Source organism: Microtus oregoni, unplaced genomic scaffold, assembly GCF_018167655.1.
Source record: "Microtus oregoni isolate MIOR12 unplaced genomic scaffold, Mior012 000020F_ref0000438, whole genome shotgun sequence".
In the NCBI taxonomy this organism is placed as follows: Eukaryota; Metazoa; Chordata; class Mammalia; order Rodentia; family Cricetidae; genus Microtus; species Microtus oregoni.
In genome coordinates this window covers 7,701,325-7,721,468 of record NW_024543079.1, presented here as the reverse complement: position 1 = coordinate 7,721,468, position 20,144 = coordinate 7,701,325, and the positions used below count along the sequence as shown (strand labels likewise).

General features: G+C 44.1%; 1 protein-coding gene across 13 annotated transcripts in view; it reads right to left on the bottom strand.

Annotated features, from left to right (window-relative positions):
• Window positions 1–20,144, bottom strand: part of Ptprt (protein tyrosine phosphatase receptor type T) — a 1,081,821-nt gene that overhangs the window by 672,479 nt on the left and 389,198 nt on the right. For all 13 annotated transcript variants that reach the window (XR_005976047.1, XM_041670836.1, XM_041670844.1 and 10 more), the window contains exon 6: window positions 10,163–10,337. Coding sequence is in view for 12 of the 13 variants with exons in the window: in XM_041670836.1 (XP_041526770.1) it covers window positions 10,163–10,337 (175 nt within the window). In the remaining variant the exon portion in view is untranslated. The remainder of the gene's footprint in view (window positions 1–10,162; window positions 10,338–20,144) is intronic.

The following is a 20,144-nucleotide window of genomic DNA, read 5'->3' as shown; positions in this document are numbered from 1 at the left end:
CACCAAAATTCCCAAGTAATAGACTGTGAGCCAAATGAAGTTTGTTTTTCTTCTTTTCACGTGTTCATTATCTCAGGGATTTTGTTTTGGCATGACTCTCACATGTACAAAGATAAAAGTGACACTATCTGATAACAAGATCTAGGAAAAAAATCGGAGCATAGACGGAGGGTTGAAGCTACAGAAGGCAGGGCTGAAAATCCGGTAAGTGTTCCGACAGATGAGGCGTTCAGAGGAGACCTCTCTGAGAGGCTGCTGTTAGGGCAGAGGCCAGAGGGAACAAAGCGAGTGAGTGATCTAATTACCAGAAAAAAAAATATGCCCAGCAAAGAGACAAGCAAGTACAAAGGTCCTGGGGTCAGAACTAGCTTGGTATCTTTCAAAGAGGACAAGGATCAGTGTAGTTAGAGAAGAGATGAGAAGGCTAATGTGTGCAGGGGGAGGGTCAGGATTCAAAGAGACAGAGAAGACAGACTTAGAGGCCACGGCAAATGTGTGAATTGTATTCTGAGTATGATCTAAACTGCTGAAGGCTGTGTGTGATTCATGTGTGCGTGCGCGCACGCATACACATACCCACAAAGGTATACCATAGCCGATACCATAGCATATCTATTTCTTTGATCCTTGCTCATCATGTTTCAAAACTGAGCCAGGCTAGCCCTATCTACACACTTGCCAAGGCCACGGGACCCATCACTTGTGGAATGACTCGTAGCAACCTTGCCACCCTTTCAAGACTGCATTGCCCACTCCATGCTCGACCGTGGGACCCACCATTCTGGACTGTTCAGGAAGTGTGAAATAGAAGGCAGAGATAGGTGGCTTACGTTTGTCACTTGAAATCAGTGTGAGTGTGAGAAATCTCCATCTCTGTTCCTTCATTTGTAAAGGGGGGTTACTAACAGTCTACTTCAGAGGTTATTGTTAAGATGCCTAAGCTCATGTAGCCGGTGCCCAATACCAACTCTATGGTATGCCCTGTAAGTCTGTATGTATCCTCTAGCCAGACCACACCTGCTTGAACTCAATGAATATTCACTAATAACACAAACAAGAGAAGCATTCAGCAGATCTTGTCATTCTAGATTTCAAGCTATAGCTCTAAACTCAAGGTGGTTTCAATAAGGATTATTCCCATAAGCTTATATGCTTGAATACTTAGTCACCGGGGAGTGGCTCTATTTGAGAAAGATTAGGTGTGGCCTTGTTAGAGAAAGTGTGTCACTGGGAGCGGGCTACACCAGGACCAGTCTCTCTGTTCTTGCTGCCTGCAGATCCAGGTGTAGAGCTCAACTACTACTCCAATGCTATTGGCCACCATGCTTCCCACCAAGATAATGGACTAAGCCTCTGAAACTGTAAGCAAAGCCCAATTAAATGCTTTCCTTTGTAACAATTGTGAGTAGTCATGGTGTCTCTTCATAGCAATAGATCAGGGACCAAGACACAGACTCAGGATAGTGAATAAGGAAAAGAGACCAAGATAGGAGAGCAGTCAGTTGTAGAGAAATCAGAACATATAGCTCTCTATCACCAGCCCAGGACACAGGACAATCAATGTGGCCCAACTTTATACAACTTCATGAAGCTTTTAGGGGCTGGAGAGATGGCTCAGAGGTTAAGAACACTGGCTGCTTTTCCTAGAGGACCTGAGTTCAATTCCCAGCAAGCACATGGTGGCTCACAACCATCTGTAATGAGATTTGGCGCCCTCTTCTGGAATGCAGGTGAACAATGTGTACATAATAAATAAATCTTTAAAAAAGAAGCTTTTATTCGTCAGTATTGCTCTAGGATAGGGTCATTTCAGGTTCCCTATCCTCAACTGCCCAAGGAACTAACTGGGGACCTCGGATTGGGCACCTGGGAGCCCCTCTAGGTTCAGGTCTCTTGCCAACCCTAAAGTGGCTCCCTTAACTAAGAATTGTGGTTCCGTGCTCCCCTGTCCAAACTTCCTTTATCCCAATCCTCCTGTTTTTCCAAGGCCCGACCTCCTTCCCTTCTAACTTTTCTCTCCCCATCTCCCCTTACCCCCATCCCACCCCACCCCCAAGATCCCAATTTTCTCCCCGGCAATTTTGTCTACTTCCCTTAGCCAGGAGGATAACTATATGTTTTTCCTTGGGTTCCCCTTCTTACTTAGCTTCTTTAGATTCACCTATTGTAGACTCTGTGACCCTTATTTATGGCTAGAAACCAATTATGAGTGAGTACATCCCATGTTCATCTTTTTGGGTCTGGGATACCTCACTCAGGATAGTGTTTTCTATTTCCATCCATTTGCATGCAAAATTCGAGAAGTCATTGTTTTTTACCGCAGCATAGTACTCTAATGTGTATATATTCCATACTTTCTTCATCCATTCTTCCATTGAAGGGCATCTAGGTTGTTTCCAGGTTCTGGCTATTACAAATAATACTGCTATGAACATAGTTGAACAAATGCTTTTGTCATATGACAGGGCATCTCTTGGGTATATTCCCAAGAGTGGTATTGCTGGGTCCAGGGGTAGGTTGATCCCGAATTTCCTGAGAAACCGAAACACTGACTTCCATAGTGGTTGCACAAGATTGCATTCCCACCAGCAATGGATGAGGGTACCCCTTCCTCCACAGCCTCTCCAGCAAAGGTTATGGATGGAGATAGAGACAGAGACCCACACTGGAGCACTGGACTGAGCTCCCAAGGTCCCAATGAGGAGCAGAAGGAGGGAGAACATGAGCAAAGAAGTCGGGACCACGAGGGGTGCACCCACCCACTGAGACAGTGGAGCTGATCTATTGGGAGCTCACCAAGACCAGCTGGACTGTGACTGAAAAAGCATGGGATAAAACTGGACTCTCTGAACATGGCGAACAATGAGGGCTGATGAGACGCAAAGGACAATGGCACGGGGGTTTGATCCTACGTAATGTGATGGCTTTGTGGGAGCCTAGCCAGTTTGGATGTTCACCTTCCTAGATAAGGACGGAGGGGGGAGGTCCTAGGTCTTACCACAGGGCAGAAAACCCTGACTGCTCTTTGGTCTGGAGAGGGAGGGGGAGGGGAGAGGGGGGAGAGGGAGAAGGGTGGGAGGAGGGGGCGTAGGGTGGGAGGAGGGGGAGGGAAATGGGAGGCTGGGAGGAGGTGGAAACTTGTTTGTTTTTTTTTCTCCTTTTCTCAATTAAAAAAAAAGAAAAGAAAGAAGCTTTTAAGCATGACATACAATATTTAAAGAAGAAAAAAAGAAATAAGACAATACCAAACGTTGTAAGTAAAGCATTTCTGCAACTATTATCAACGTATAAGATGGGTATGATGACCTCAGTCTCTTTCAGAAGAGTGAGACCTAAATCGAACCTAAAATTAAGTGTCCAGTATGTGGAAAAGCCTCCCTTAAGACAGAACAAGGTGTAATGGACAGAATCTTTGGGCCACAACCCCTAATAAAAATGGCAAAAATAAAATTGTTGGTGATAATAGGCATAATTTTGTGGGTACTTATGTTGTGCTAGGGTGTATACATATTCCATATTGTCAATACATATTGTCTCTGTCCAAGGAACCTGCAGTTTGAGTAAGAATAAAACCCACAGACTCACAGATCTGAATGCCTGTTATGAGGGAGTGGAACTGTTCAAAATGATTAGGAGGTGTGACTTGGTTGAAGAAAGTGTATGCTGGAGGTTGGCTTTTAGGTTTCAAAAACCCAAACTGAGCCCAGAGTCTCTTTCTTTCTCAATGCTGGCAGAAAAGGCGTAGAACTCTCAGCTACTTCGCCAGTATCATGTCTGCCTGCAAAGACAACTCACTCATCACCATGATAATAAACTAAACCTCTGAAACTGTAAGCAAGCTCCAATTAAATGCTTTATTTTATATGAGTTGCCATGGCCACAGTATCTCTTCACAGTAATAGGACCCTCATTAAGAGAGAACCCATCATATAAATCTATTTATCCCATTGTATAGATAAGGAAAATAGGACCAGTAGTGAGTGTGTGCTTTATCTGAAGTCTCAAGTAGCAGAGATCAAGACCAAGACTGAAATTCAGGTGTGTTTTATTCTACACTCCATCCTCTTAACCACCACGTTCCAGATGGACTCACCTGATGATGCACACAGCCATTACATTTTCCAGAACCACTACCTCCATGTTAACAAGTCCTGAGTACTTGGTGGGGTATGGACAAGTGTGTGTGTGGGGGGGGGTATGTGGGGCAGGGGGAGTAACAGCTCTGGCTGTCTTCCAGCTCACTTTGTAGACCAGGCTGGCCTCAACACCCCAGATATCTGGCCACCTCTGCCTGCTGAGTGTGCCACCACTGCCTGGCTGACAACAAATTCTAAAATTATTAATTTATGAATATTAGAATGAAGCTGAGCAACTTGAATTGAGTAAATTCATGTCCTTTCGCCAAGCAAAACAGCCTGAAATGGAAGAGCCCAAAAAGATCAGAAATAAGTGGAGAGAATAAGAACGTTTATGAGCACTGGCCTGGAACAGGTAGGCAGGCAGGGGACGGGCTGTCAACTGAGTGAAACCTCAATTACAGGGTAATCTAACATATAGCCAGTACATTATCACAACTCAATAAACAGCTTCTTCAGAATTAAGTAATTCCAATTTGCTTCCATTGCGGTCTGAGTCGCCCAAAGAATGCTGATACCACCTACAGCTAAGATTAGGCTGCATCTTCTAAAACCCTGATTTACACTGTGCTAGGATGCTGGTGAGCCAAGGAACATGAGGGCACGTCAGTGTGCAGAGAGACAGGGACTCATCCCAGGCTTGCTCTGCTCACTTCAGTGTGTACACTCACTACAGAAGCCATGGCACAGGCCTCCCTCCAGCTCTGACATCTCAGGTACTCGGTGGGGAGGCTATGCGCTCTCAGTCACAGATAGGTCACAGTTTGAATGAAGAACACAAAGTTAAAAGATGGCCCATGAAGCCGGGCGGTGGTGGCACACGCCTTTAATCCCATCACTCGGGAGGCAGAGGCAGGTGGATCTCTGTGAGTTCGAGACCAGCCTGGTCTACAGAGCTAGTTCCAGGACAGGCTCCAAAGCTACAGAGAAATCCTGTCTCGAAAAACCAAAAAAAAAAAAAAAAAAAAAAAGATGGCCCATGTAGCCAGTGGTGCTGATGAAAGTAGGACCTTCTACTGAGATGCTGTAACTCCTCAAAGGCAGACACCAGAGGAGACCCAGAGACCTCTGACCTATCCCACATAATGCTGATATTATTTTCATGCATCTCTCCTTCCTTCTGCTCAAGCATTACTACATGGGGATTAAGCACAGGCCTTAAATGATTTCTCCAAGGCCACAGAGGTACTGGGTGAGGCTCTGGTCACTGAGTCACACCTGATGTGCCATTCATTGGCTAACCCTCAGAGCACGTGGGTCAGTCACAGCTCTGAACACTCCTGCACTGGTCATCCCGTTTCACCCTCACGACACCCTCCCAGGGACAAAACCCTATAACTCAACTCCCAGATGAATCTGCTGAGGCCCTGAGAGTTTTAGGCCCTGTTCAAAGTCACAGAGATGAATCAAGATAGGTCCCGGATTCCAAGCGAGGCATCTTGATTCAGGCATTACTGTGTGTGTGGCAAGGAAAACACACACAAGGATCCTTTGCATTACCCAGTGCCCCAAAGTCAGCTGAATGTTCATGTCTGACTCCTTGGTCCATGCAAACTGTGTGATGAGCAAAAGCCATTGTCACTCAGAGGGAGGAATGGCAGTGGGGGCCACTGTTTCAACAGCAGATGGCCCTTAGGAAGTCAGTTACTTTTGTTTTTTAGATATTTCTCCTTTCCTCACCAAAAGGATGGCTGCTATTCTTCTTTTCATTTTAAATACAAGTATTTCAGAACGGAAGCATGCAAGCCGCTGGCTCAGCCAAGGCTAAGGGCCTTTAGTGGGGAGAATCATTCTTCATAAGACCTTGCCCTCAAATGCTCTCGTCCCCTGCCTTCAAGTGGCCACTGGTCACAGACTGGAAGCTGACAGGTTTCCTTTGGGTACCTCTGAGTAACCCTGCCTCTCACTGCCTTACATGTATTGGGGGAGCGTCTCTACCTGCTTGCCTGTTATCTACATCCCTTTGGCACTGATTATAACTTTGTGATACCAGGAGCCAACAAAGCCCTAATCCCCAGCCCCCTCCCCGCAACATAGCTATAGCAATCCACCTCAGACTCAGATCCAAGCCTAACTCTCCCCTTAGGATGACCCTCATCTCGTCAACCCTGCTATGCTGGCTCTCTCAGCTATAAAAGAAGTTGAAATAAAACCAATGTGAATAGCTGCAGTTAAGATCAAATGAGACAGCATATGTGAGGGGACCAAGCAAATGGCTTATCACCCACTCAATATTAAAATGGAGAGGAAGGGGCACTTAAAAAGTGAAATCCTCTGCCAAAAAAAGTGGATAAATTTCATCAAGGTGTCATAAAACAGGGCCGGATTACAGAAAGTACTAATGCATCATTGCCCGCTGCAGAGGAGCCACAGAAGCTCCCAGTCACCTCTCAGAGGAGAGCATGGGCTGCTGGGGAAGGGGTTATGGAGGGGTCACAATCACACATTTGACTAATGCACCCGGGAACAGAATTCACACTCCATGCTTTGCCTTCACTAGGCCCCAGTTGGTACAGCCAACAAAGGACAAAGCACTGTCCCAGTGGCCACCTCTCCAAGCCAAGAGAGCATCGCTTCAGCAATCCCCCTGCCTCGGTAGCTCATAGATCAACACTTCTCCACCTCTTCATTCTGACTCTGAGTAGAAGACAGAGGGAAAGAACAAAGCAAGCATTTTCCCACCCTGTTTTTCTATGAGTACAAACTTCAAGGTACAGCACTGACTGCCAGGGACCTTCCCATCACCTCGCCACCACCACCACCACTCTGCATTAGTCAGGTATGTGCAGGGTGCCTCACAGTTATGTCCCAAGGCCAAACAAATCTGGGTACCTCCTGATAGACAGCCAAAGGCTTGGCAGTTGCTGTTGTCTACGAAAGGAGACAAGGTGGCGTGTTAATACATCACCCTCCATGTGACTATCCAGCTGCAGTCAGGATAGCTCAGAATAGAGAGTCCAAGCAGTAATCTCCATTCTGGTCCCATTGAAGCCACCAGTCACACAGAGTCAGCAAAGAGAAGTCAAAAAAAAATTTCACCAATAAGACGGTAGAAAGCATAAGAGAATGGGGCATTCTATTGTGGGACTCCCAAAGCAGAGTGGGAAATCAACTATGAAAAAGCACAGTGAGTGTTCCAGGAGACAGCTCAGGAAATTACACAGTCACTGAGTATTAGAAAGGCCTGCAAAGGCCACTGTGTCACACGAATCAATCTTATGGGACCAGAAAAGTTAAGATCTGAACCTAATGCAATCAAAGTGATGGTTTCTTTTATACTTTAATGGCACTTCATGTGAATGAACTTAAAGGTGCCTTTTTAAATATTATTTTGTTCATGACCACCTCATTTGTTGATCTTTGGCTTGAAGGTGCATGACATTCTGGTGATGGAGTAAGTGCCTGCGGAAGCCAATATGCACTCAGAGTGCACAGAAATCTTAAAGTGAGACTCAGGAAATGATGGACCATGCCGATGAAAGCAGTCAAACACTAGCAACTTCTGTCGTTCAGTGCACACAGAACCCGTGCTAGGTGTAAGCCTTGAAAGAGACCCTCACACTGCCAGAGCTCACGTCTGAAAAGGGGGCCTAAATGAAGCACAAGCAAAGGGAAGTGTGGTAAGAGCCATGCCGGTGCACTATATCCTTTCCCTATTGCTGAGCTGGGCTAGGATATCCTGGGAGAAGCAATTGAAGATAAGGTTTAATTTGGCTCACGGTTCCAGAATGAAGTCCGCTGTGGTAGACAGCAGCGGCTCAAGGCAGCTGGTTACATTCCATCCACATTTGGGAAGCAGAGGGTGGTGATGCTCCTTCTGGGCTCATTTTCTTATTATTCAGTTTGTGACCTCAGCTCATGTAACAATGCTGTCCATAGCTAAGATATTCTTCCCAGGTTGATTCAATATAAGTAATCCAACACAGGTACGTCCCAAGGCCAATCAAATCTGGGTAATCCTGATAGGCACAGCAAGAGGCTTGTCTCATAGGTGAATCTAGACCCTGTCAAACTGGCAGTCCTTCTTGCCCATCACAGTAGGAGAGGAAACAAGGGTGATGTGAGTGTTAATACATCATCCTCCATGACTATCTACAGAGTCAGGATAGCTCAGAACACAGAGTCCTGGCAGTGCTCTCCAATCTGGTCCCATTGAAGCCACCAGTCCCACAGAGCCAGCAATGAGAAGTTAAAGTTTTTACACCAATCCATGCTCAAGTAAAAGCATAGCAGCAGTGAGAGCAGCAACCGCAAACAGCCAGAGCCTTCTGAGAATCAGGCGCTATTTTCTCCCTTCAAACACAGCAGGTATTATTCTACAGCTGGCACAATCCAAACAGGTTCATTATTTCATTCACTAAATATTGCTATATTGAAATTTTAATCAGTGAACATAGCAGTGATAAAATTAATACATTCATACACTATTGCTGCCTGTGTAAACCGCCAAACCATTCTTTGCAAAAGCAATATTACAATAGAGAGAAGAAAATTCATAAAGATATTCATATGCTTTGGTCTACCAATTCAACTTCCAGAGATTTATCTAAGGAAAGAATCTGGTTCTGTATAATAATAAAAAAAACCTAAAATTATTATTATTAGTTGTTGTTTTGGAAAAACTGTACTGAGTTGTTAATTTTTGCACACTCAAAGGAAGAAATGATATAAACAGAAACACCTGGAAATACTTAAATGACTGTGAATATGGAGATTTTTAAAGAGGGAAATGCACTGGACTGAACGGGCATTCGTTTCTTTTCTGCTGATGTGTAACACCATGACCAGAGGCAGAGTTTATTCTGGCTTGTGGTGATAGAGGGGAGTCCATATGGAGGGAGAGGCAACAGCAGGCGGCCAGAACAGGAAGACGAGAGAGGACATCTTCAGTCACAAACACAAAGCAGAGAGCGAAGCAGAAGCCGGGTGAGGCCCAGGCTCTGACCGCTCAAAGCCGTCCCCAGTGAGGTACGTCCTCCAGCCAGGCTCTGCCTCCTAAAGGTTCCATGGCCTTCTCAAACAGTGCCAGGACCCTGAAGCCAAGTGTTCAGATGTGGGAGCCTGTGAGGACTGGGCTCATTCAAAGCAGCACAAACGGCATGGGCCTGATAGGTAGGACAACTCAAAGAAGAGCTTTAGTAGGCCTAGGGTTTGCCAAAGTCCTCCAAAGAGGCAGGAAAGGGAATGCGGGATTTGAATGAGAATGGCCCCCAGAAGCGCAGACATTTGAATACTTGGTCCCCAGTCGATAGAACTTTTTAGGAAGGCTTAATAGGTAAGGCCTTGTTGAAAGGGGTGTGTCAGTGGGGGTGGACTTTGAAGTTTTAAAAGCCAGGGCGATTCCCAGTTAGTCCTCGCTTTGTCTCCTGCTTGTAGATCAAGATGTGTGTGCTTGGCTTCTGCTCCTGATGGTGATCTATGCCTATTTGTCTGCTTCTGTGTTTCCTACCATGATAATCATGGACTCAAGCCCTCTGGAACCATGAGCCTCACATTAGATGTTTTATTTTATAAGCTGCCTCAGTCATGGTGTTTTGTCCTAGCAACAGGAAAGTAATCAAGGCAGGGCCCATGTGCATATTGTAAGGGAAATCATGGACATACCTCAAGGTGAACAAACACAAGAAAACAGATGAGCGTTGACTCAAGACCATTTGGGAGGTAGGCTCCCTCTTTCAACAGTCTTCCTGAAATACTGTCATTATAGGAAACTTGCAGCTATAAAACCCTCACAAACAATTCTAAGAGAACATTTCAGTAGGACATCCCTAAACCACAAAGGACATGTGATCATCTTGATTTGAAATACAAATTCAAGTCAAGCTTGCAGGTTGCGTCTGTGGTAGATATCCCACATGTAGCTATCTCATATGGGAGAACGTTCTGGAGAACAGTGACTGTAAACCTGTCTTGTGCTGTTGGGAGGACAAGGAAGCAACAGGCGAGAGAAGGGGCTAGCTGTATAAAAATGGAGTTAAGATCCTGCATCCAGCCAGTTGGCAAAGTTGTGGCAAGGTGGCACTCACCTTTCACGATCAGCTCTGCATAGTTGGACACACCGGACCCACCATCTGAGCGGATTACACAGCGATACTTGGAGATGCTGCGTTGAGAGGTGTCTGCCACACTGACAGTGGCCGAGAAGCGCCTGTGGTTGACCACACGAGTGACCATGAGGGCCGTGTCTCTGCCATTCCATTGCTGAAGACACAGGAAGAAAAGGAAGAAGAAATCATAGCACCAGGGCTTCCTAGAAACCTTCAACATAGACTCCATGACCCTTGAATGCTCCAGGGGCCTAGGACTTCCTTGAAATAGAATGACAAACTGCTTCCATCTAGTCTGAGCTATGGTTCTGACTCAAACCCCACCCACTGAATGTACTACCACAGGTCTGTTAGTTCAGCATTCTAGAAGCTGAGGCAGATGGCTTCCAAGTTTGAGGCAAGTCTACATAATGAACCCTGTCTCAAAAAATAGGAAGAAAGGAAGAGAGGGAGGGCAAGAAAAACTGATTCAAGGAGAAGGATGTCTGCTTGTGAGGAACTGGGACCAAAGCTTCTCCTAATTGCCTCAGCTCCTGGCTCAGCACACTTTTGGAGTTGGCTTTATTCCCTTAACCTTCCTGCTTCTTATTTTCCTTCAGTCTCATAAGCAGTAACCGCAGTATTTCCCCAAAGACAGCCTTCGGCAGATTAACAAACAATTCAGCCCACACAGAGTATTAGTAATCTGCCTTGCTCTCAGATCCTCAGCTGCTGATCAATGTCTTAATGGCTTTGACTCCCATTGGCCCTAGACTGTCACTGTAGATAATTTCCACCTCTCCTCTTTGCCATGCCCTCTTTCCTCTGCCTGGAATGTTCTACATCCCTGGGAACAGTCCCTTTCCCACTAATCAATGTTTAGCCTGCCACTGCCTCTAGGAAGTTCCCTCATCAATCACGCCACCATCTGAAAGGCAGCTGTGCCTCTCTGTACTGTGCAAACCTTTCCCACATCCTGGTCCATGACTGTTCCCCACTTGAGACCATGAGTCCCCAAGAGACAAAAATCCCATTCATTTTCCTATGCCAACTCTACCAAGATTTGTAGGATCAGGGCAAATACACATAAGTGTTTGTCTTCAGCAACCTGAATTTTAGGTGTGATGTTTTGGGTTAAATAGATTCTTTCACAGTAGCGAGCTGTAGTAGCTGGGAAGGCATGCATGAGGATGCATTTTGAGTGGATATTTACTAAGCACCTAGTATGCAGCTGATCCCGAGCTGGGTGCTTTTGTGTAATCCTCCATTTTAATCTTCACAGCCTTGTTGAGGTGTGTGTTATTGCTGCTCTTCTCAGAAGAATCAAATGTCAGAGAGGTTAAATAAATATGTAGAGCAAACACATCCCTCATCCAGGCTTCCCCGCATCAGCTCAAACATTTTTCCCTAAGACTTCATCCCCATTGCCTGCTTTAATGTAATTTTTATCTCTCAAGTGAAACCGAGGGTTTTAATTGTCTGGTTGGATTTAGAGAAACCTGGCTATTTATGATTCCCAGGCCCCATGTCTTTCCAGATAAGATCTCTTTTGCTTCTCCCATGAAGTACATAATCTATCCATGTGCAAAACCCATTTTTTTCATGTCAGTTTCCAATCTACCTCTCATGAGGGACATGTTAAGATAGGGATACAGGAATGGGCAGGGCAGCTGATGAGCCCATGAGGATACGGCAGACCAAGAGACAGGAAGCAGTCACCAATGCTCCCACCAGAGGAGAGACCTGCTTCAAATTAGTCGCGGGAGTCAAAGAGGACAATTTCCTTCACTACAATGTTTTAACATTCTTAGGACTTTCAACCTCAAACTGAATCACCTCTGCATTCCCAAATACTAAAGAAAACGGCATTTCCCCAAATCAGGACAACAAGAAAGGTAGCCACACCTTCCTCCCATGCTAGAAATAACCCAGCATGACCAAAATAAAGTCACATAAGGGAGCAGAAGTCATTGGGACTATAGCCCCCAAACACCTGTGCATGCCTTGGGGAATCCTTGCAAGAAATAATACAGCTTAGGCCCGGGTACTAAAAGCTACCAGATACTAAAGAACACCCCACTTCACAATAGTGTGATGAGAATGTTGAAAAGATTCTGGAAAATAGAAGAATCAAACCCTGATTTGGAAAAGGTACAGAGTGTATAGGGGAGGGGATTTCAGAAGATACATGGTCACCCAAAGTGTTCCATCTTCACCCTTTCTTAGCAAGGCAACGCAAGAACACTTTAATACATGCATGAGTCAGTGATAGAGGATTAGTTAGATATTGTCTGACCCAATTTATTTATAAAGCTTTCCTTTCTTTCCCTCTCCCCTCCCCTCTCTTTCTTTCCATACACAATAGATTCATCAAAAACTTCTCACCTGTGGAGCCACTGTGGGCGATAAATGAGAAGGCACACAAAACACTTACCATTAAGGCACATTCTGGTGTTACAAGAGTTGGCAAATTAACCATGAAAACAGCAAAGAAAAATTCTGTCAGTGCAATAATAGCTCCCCTCCCAAAGATTCGCACAGCCTAATACCCAGAACCTGTGAAAATGCAAACATATACGTATATAAACATATATGTGCATATACATATGTGTGCACGTGTGTATATATAATACACACACACCTGGGATCAATGTACCACAAAGGCTTTCAAGCTAAAGAGGGGGAGGAGGAGCATGAGCGTCAGAGAAGGAGGTATGGTCAGAAGGACAGGTTAGAGGGAGGCTGCTGCCCACTGGAATCTGAAGGAGGGATTCAGGAGCTAACTGACTCACGGGTATTGTTTATAACAGGAAATTGGAGGTCACTGTATCATTTATTAGAGGGAAGGCATTCTCCCCAGACACTTACAAGCAGACCAAACTTTTGTCATTGTAAAACATCATCATCATCTCCAAAGTTCACAATGGAAAAAAAAAAAACAAAAAAAACAAAAAACTACAATCAAGCTAGATTGATGACTCAGCACCGCCTGCTCTTCCAGGGGACCTGGCTTCAATTTCCAGCATTCATACAGCAGATCTTAATCATCTGTGACTCCAGTTACAAGGCATCCAGTGCCCTCTTCTGGCCACCTTGGGCACTGCATGCACATGGTACACAGACATGAGGGCAAAAGACTCATACACATAAAATTAAAATAAATATTCTTTTGAAATTAACAAAAGGACGTACAACCAAACACAAAAACAACTGCAGAAACTTAACAGCTTTTACATTTACGATTTTGCAGTGGGCTGCACTCATTGCTATCCGTGGCCACGTGCAGTCTATATACTGGCTGGACACACGGACAGGGAACACAGCCCGCCAACACCTGAGCGCCATATGCAGGACTCGCTGGAGCTCCTTTCTGACTGCTCATCTCAACAATGGCAGAGAAATAAATTTGTTCTGAGCCGTTAGGTTTGTAGAATTTATTTCAACCGCAATAAGAAACTAATACTAAGAGAAAGGGCTGGTTAAGTGCTCACGCTGCACTGTGCGCATTTACATCTTATCTTGATGTTGCCTCCAGTATTATTTACTTATCTTCCTAATGATGTCAGATTCTGGCAGAACTGAAGAGGATTAAGTGCATTCCCCTGAACCGTTCACATTTTTTTTTTTTTTTTTTCTGTTCAGCTCCTGAACTGAGAACCTTTCTCCCACTGAAGGATAGGAAATTGCAGGTTGTCTTATGAAATCTCTGGAAAGCAGGCCCTTTTGATAATCATCCTTGTCATATTTGGAGCAGGTAACAGCAGGGCAGGGACAAGCAGGAGGGCCCCCGAGTCAAGGCAGAGAGAGTGCAGGGACGGACTGTGGGCAAGGAGAAATGGAGGTTAAATTCAGAAAGAGGAGCGCTGCCTGATGGGAACAGCCTGTGAGTGTGACTGGCTCCAAACAGGCAGGGAAGAGCAGGTGAGGGCTGGAGGTCATGGTGGACAAGCAGGAATGGAAGATTCCAGAGGAAGAAATCTAGAGTACTCCAAGAGCAGGACATGCATGCTCAGACAGGAAGAGACCTGGGTGTCTGAATGCTATGACCATATGAAGGGATTCAAGCACAGGGAGTGTGTAAGAAGCACATGCCATAGCTACTGTTCCAGTCCCAGATAAAGGCATAACAGGAAATGCAAAGGAAAAAAACAAGAGGGAACTTGGTTAAACAAGGAAAGGATTTGAAATCTAGATCCATGAGTTTAATTGACAAGGGGAACATCATACTTTCTTTTTTTTTTTTTTGCTATAATGAAATACCTTGACATAAAGCCATTTAGAGAAGAAAAGGGGTTGTCATCTGGCTCATAATTCTGTATTAAATCCAGCCTATCAGGGAGTCCTAGGGAAGAAGCTTAAATCGGCCGGTCACATCCACAGTCAAGCAGGGAGAAGCGAATGCATACACGTTTATTACTGAACTAGCTTTGTCTATTCTTCTGCAGCCCAAGTATAAAATCAAGGAATGGTACCCCTAACTTTTCAATAGTGTCCTTGCTAAGCAATCCACACAATCCCCAACAGACATGCTGATGGGCCAGCATCTCAGATAATCCTTCACTGAGACCCTAGGTTGTGGCATGAACACTGTGCATACCATGCCATGTAGTGATATCTCATTTGCATTTGAATAAATAAAGCTTGCCTGAATATCAGAGAGTAAAACTGCCTTACAGCCCAGGCAGTGGTGGCACACACCTTTAATCCTAGTAGCCTTGCTACTTTGCCATTGAACCCCGGGCGGTAGTGATGCACACCTTTAATCCCAGCCCTAGAGAGGATTATAAAATGGGAGGGACAGCTCTCAGACACAGTTGCATTCTGAGGATTCCTGGAGGCAGAATCATCATTTCCAACTGAAGTAGAGATAAGAGTCAGTGGCTGGCTGTTTTATTTTTCTGACCTTCAGGTTGAACCCCAATATCTGACTCGGGGTTTTTATTAATTGTCCTACAATGCCATATTTGACTGTTCATGTTAAAGATTGTTAGAACTTTTGTTTGAGTATCTGACTTGAGTTTTATTTTTTTAATTATTAAATACAACAATTTCTAAAATTGCCCTAAACATACTCTGCATTTTGTAGTATGTATTTATAAAGAGCAGAATTCTTATCATTGGCAATTATAAAATTAAATATTGATCAACTCTTAAAAGTGTTGAAGAAACTCTCCATCCTACAGTATCAAATATTTAGCCAAGATTTAATTCTTTATGCAAAAATTAGTAAGCATATCCATTTCATTAGTACTCAAATTTGCTTTGATCTTCAATATAAAATTATATATATATATATCAAGCAATAAAATATTTCTTTATAATTTATTGCCAATGTGTTTGATTTACATGCCTGTCTTATACATCCTATTTATAAGGATATACCTATATATATAAGGGTAAACTTTTTTATGGTTAAAAGGGTGTCACTAGTGAAAAGAGAAGTCTTTGCCTAGAAACCAGGAGCCAACACTTGAACTACGAGTGTGGCCAGGTATAGTCATAGCAACATGAGGAAACTTACCATTGGCTGAAGTTGGCTCCTAGAAATAGGAAGCTAGAGCCTTAATCAGTTTACATGCACCGGCTCAGGGAACAAGAACTCTTGACTTCTACAGAGACTCTGGTAAGGACAATAAAAGCATCCATGCTGCCTGACACTTTCCTATCTCCACCTTCTCCTAATGTAAATCACACATGGTGCCCCTGAATTCCAGCAAGCATCACTTTGAAACCTATGAGTACTTGGTTTCTAAATAATTTGCTTTCATAGGTTGTATTGTTGTTTTTAGTGGGAAGTGACCATGATAGAATACTTGCTCAGCAGAAAGCTCAAGTTTTCTACAATAAAACATTGTTTCATAATACAACACAACACACACACATACACCACACACATACACACACACAAAGAAAGAGAGAACTACATAAATGAACAGAACTGAATAAATACTTTGTTTAAATTAAGATTAATGTGAGCATTGAATAAAAGTCAAGCTAATATGATTGTATTTTAAGATCTTAAAACCATCTTCTCTATTGCTCAGGCTAGCCTCTTAAATTACCGGATAGCCCAAACTGGTCTCGACTTCCTACCCTGGCATCCCTGGAATACAGTCATGCTACCACATCTGGCCCTAGCTGGCATTTTGGAGTGCTTAGACTTCACTCAGTAGTGTGCTCACTGGCCAGCACATGAGGGATTCGTTCCTCTTCACATCCCTGGGGAAGTCCTCCAAGGGTGGTCATTGGCCCGGCCACCTCAGTAGCCCTGGGGAACTGGTTAGCAGAGTAAATTTTTAGGAGAGCTGCAGCTGATCTCCTCCTCCTGTAGATGCTGTTTACTGGAGCTTGGACTTCAGGTTCTCTCCTCTTTCCCTATTCTATTATTAATCACTCTGGAAATGTACTCATTATTTTACAAAACAGAAAATGAGAGACTGTGGGGCGTGGAAGGTATAATTTCTGCCCAGAGGAATTCACAGGCTGGGTAAAGATTCTAGCAAAACAACAAAAAGGCAAAAACATATAACATGAAATAGGGCATTGAAATAGCCTACTTCACAGCGGAAGAGTGGGGTGGGCGTGGAAAAAAGGCCTGCTCTTAGAATAGCCTACAACAGTGCTTCTCAAGGCTGGTGCTCAAACTGGATTACATTAGCATCCCTTGCGAACTAGAAATGTGGGCTCTCTGGCCCTGCCTTAGACTTCATCAACTGGGAACTGACTGATTCTAATCAATCAGGCTATTTGTATCTTAACAGACTGATGCTTGCTAAAGTATGCTATGGCTCATAATAATTAATAGTTCTACTTAAGCAAGTGTGATGGTGAACATTTCTGAATTCAAAACTTGGGAGGCAGAAACAAGAAGGTGGAGTGTTTGGGGCTAACTTGGGCTATATAGTAAGTCCCTGTCTCTAATACATTTGAAACCACCTTGGAGCAAAGCTGGAGGAGAAGTCAAGAAATATGGCTTAAAGTAGAGACCTTGTTAAAACTGATTTTACACACACACACTATGTATTTATATGCAGCATAATTCTTATCATTGGCAATTATAAAATTAAAATATTGATCAACTCTTAAAAGTGTTGAAGAAACTCTCCATCCTACAGTATCAAATATTTAGCCAAGATTTAATTCTTTATGCAAAAATTAGTAAGCATATCAATTTCATTAGTACTCAAATTTGCTTTGATCTTCAATATAAAATTATGTATATATTATATATATAATATATATATATCGAGCAATAAAATATTTCTTTATAATGTGTGATTCAGTGAGCAGGCCTGGGATTCTTCATCTTTAGCAAGTTCCCAAGTGCACTGAAGCTGGCCCGTGAGCCCCAGTAGAGCACGGTTTTTTGTAACTTTGCTGAGGGAGGAACTATGCCTAGATGGTCTGTTTCAGGAACAGGCCATTCACCACCAGCACCCATTGGCTGTCCACTGTGTGACAGGCACAGACCCTCAGTGGCTCTATAACAGAAGGTGGACCTTGGAAGGTTCCAGATGCTTCTGTGTTTGAAAATCAATGACTGCTCTATGGAAAGCCCAGGCCTGATTCTCCAGAAATAGTTGAAGCCTATAAGTCTGTAAGTCATAAACAGACATTACACAAACACACACACACACACACACACACACACACACACACGTCCCATAGTATCAAGTTATAGCAGCTGACAGATCAGTAGGTGAACAAGGCTTTCTGAAGCCATCTTCATCAGTATAGATCCATGGCTCTCAGTTTTTAGTGTTCATCCGAATCACATACACAGTGATTCCAGCTGTTTGGGGTGAAGGCAGATATTCTCATTTCTAACAGCTTCTCAGATGATGCCAGTGCCACTCACCTTGATCTGGGTTCAACAACTTGAAGGCTAATCTCATTCTCTGTCCTTCAGGGGAAAGCAAGTAGACAAATAACACCAGAATACACAAATTATTAGCTGCTTTATTGCTAGGACAATTTCCTGAGGCTGAAAATTTTTCACTGCACCAAAGGTACCTAATTGCAGAAGGCTACACCCATCCCAGGGTGTATGTACAGAGCCACATTCCTGACATCATGATGACTGAGTCCTGCCCACAGAAGCTTACCAGAGGTTCTGTCTGCTTACCAAGGTCAATGGAGCTGCATCTGGTTAGAGAGGAACATACATTCCAATAAATCCAGGAATGGGACACATGCTCTAACCAGAACAAAGGGGTCTTATAGCCTAAACAACCTTCAGTTCAATCTCATGCTTACCAATACCCCTCTCAGGGTAATAACAGTTTCCCATGAACTCAAAAGCAATCTCTCAATCTATCTATCTATCAATCTATATATTTCTATCTCACCTCTCTATAAAATAAACTTGTATTCTACTTCCTTTAAGCTTGCATTGTTTTATGTGGGTAAGCCAGCTTATCCATTGCAGAAAATGATCTAGTAATATTTACACTTCGTTATCCCCTCAACATACACGCCATTCCACCTCCGGGAGGATCTCTGTCTTGGGAACCACCTAGAGAAGAGCTATGCCTAATGCACAGAGCATATTCTATTCCTAATTATGTTACCACTTCCTAATTATCTATCAAGGCATCTATTATGGCCTCACTGCTTTGCTGTTCCTTCTCCACTCACCTCTTGTGCCATGACATTATCCCCTTCACAAAGAGATAAGACACAGCATGAGGGGGGGAAAAGGGCTGTCATAATTTCAGAGAGAGGCGCCAGGCTTGCAATTGATTTATAATTGGCAGAAATGAGGACAAGGCTGTCTTTAATACAAGAAAACTGTGGCTGGTTCTACATAACAAACTGCACACTCGCTGAAGAGAAGATATTCTAATACAGGGTCTTGCAGTCTCACAAGCTAGTTTGAGCTTCGGGATTCAAAAACGTAAGTAAATAAATAAATAATCAGGGCCAACATTTCCAGCTGAAATGGTCTGATTGCTCCAGGAGTCTCACAGCCAGCAAATATTTAGGTGACATTCCCACAATCCATTGGTAATGAATATTCTTTTCACCCCCAGTCCTCCCTGCAATGGTATGACATTTGGAAACTTACTAGAATCGTGCCCATCAATTCTCTTAAGAGCACATTTGTACCTTTTTGGCAGTCTCTAAAGAATAGCTTTTGATTATTCTTTATTAAAAGTTAAAAGAAATAGAAGTAGACATAAATCATTTTTGATTAGCTGTTCTGAAAGCCTTCCAAGGGTCCACTGCATTCATGGCCAGCGGCTCATTTGGGTCTGATGCCTGAGTCCAGAGCTCCTGTGGACCCAGAAGAGGACTGGTGTAGGCCCCACAGAGAGCCACAGACTTGCAGCAAAGCAGACATGACAAGCAGGTGGGGAAGGGCCTGCAGATTTGCCAACTCCCAGAGACAACCTCCTTTGTTTGAGAGTGGTCCACCCCTCCAAGCTTCATAGGAAGGCCACTTCCTCCCAAGCTGCTACCCATACTGAACACGCACCCCTCCCTGCTTCCCCCATCTTCCCCAAGCAGCCTTTCCACTTTGTGATGGAATAGTTAGCTATGTTGCTCAATGGTCTGTCTTCACCCACAGAAGGTGAGCTCCAGGAGGGAGGCAGGGCAAAGATTAGTTCTGAGCACTCTGCCCCCAGCTTCTAGCCAAGGAGGAAGCCAGCTGAACTGGAATAAATCCTGAAAGCATAGGCCAAGGATGAGAAAAGGCACAAAGAAGCGGCATAAGAGAGAAACATATCTAAGGAGAAGGCTCCAGGTCAGAGTAGCCAGGGTCCTCAGAGTTGCCTATGACAGGAGAAAGGACGCGGGCGTTAGGCACAGATGAAGCTGTTTTCCATTTACTTTTCACAGAGCTGGATATGGAACCCAGGGCCACGGCACACACTAGGGAAACGCTCTACCAGGAGCGTCATGCATATCCTGGAGCTATTTGTTGATCTGGAGTGACCTTTGGGTGAAGAATATCAGAGAAGATAAAGTATGAGGTGTC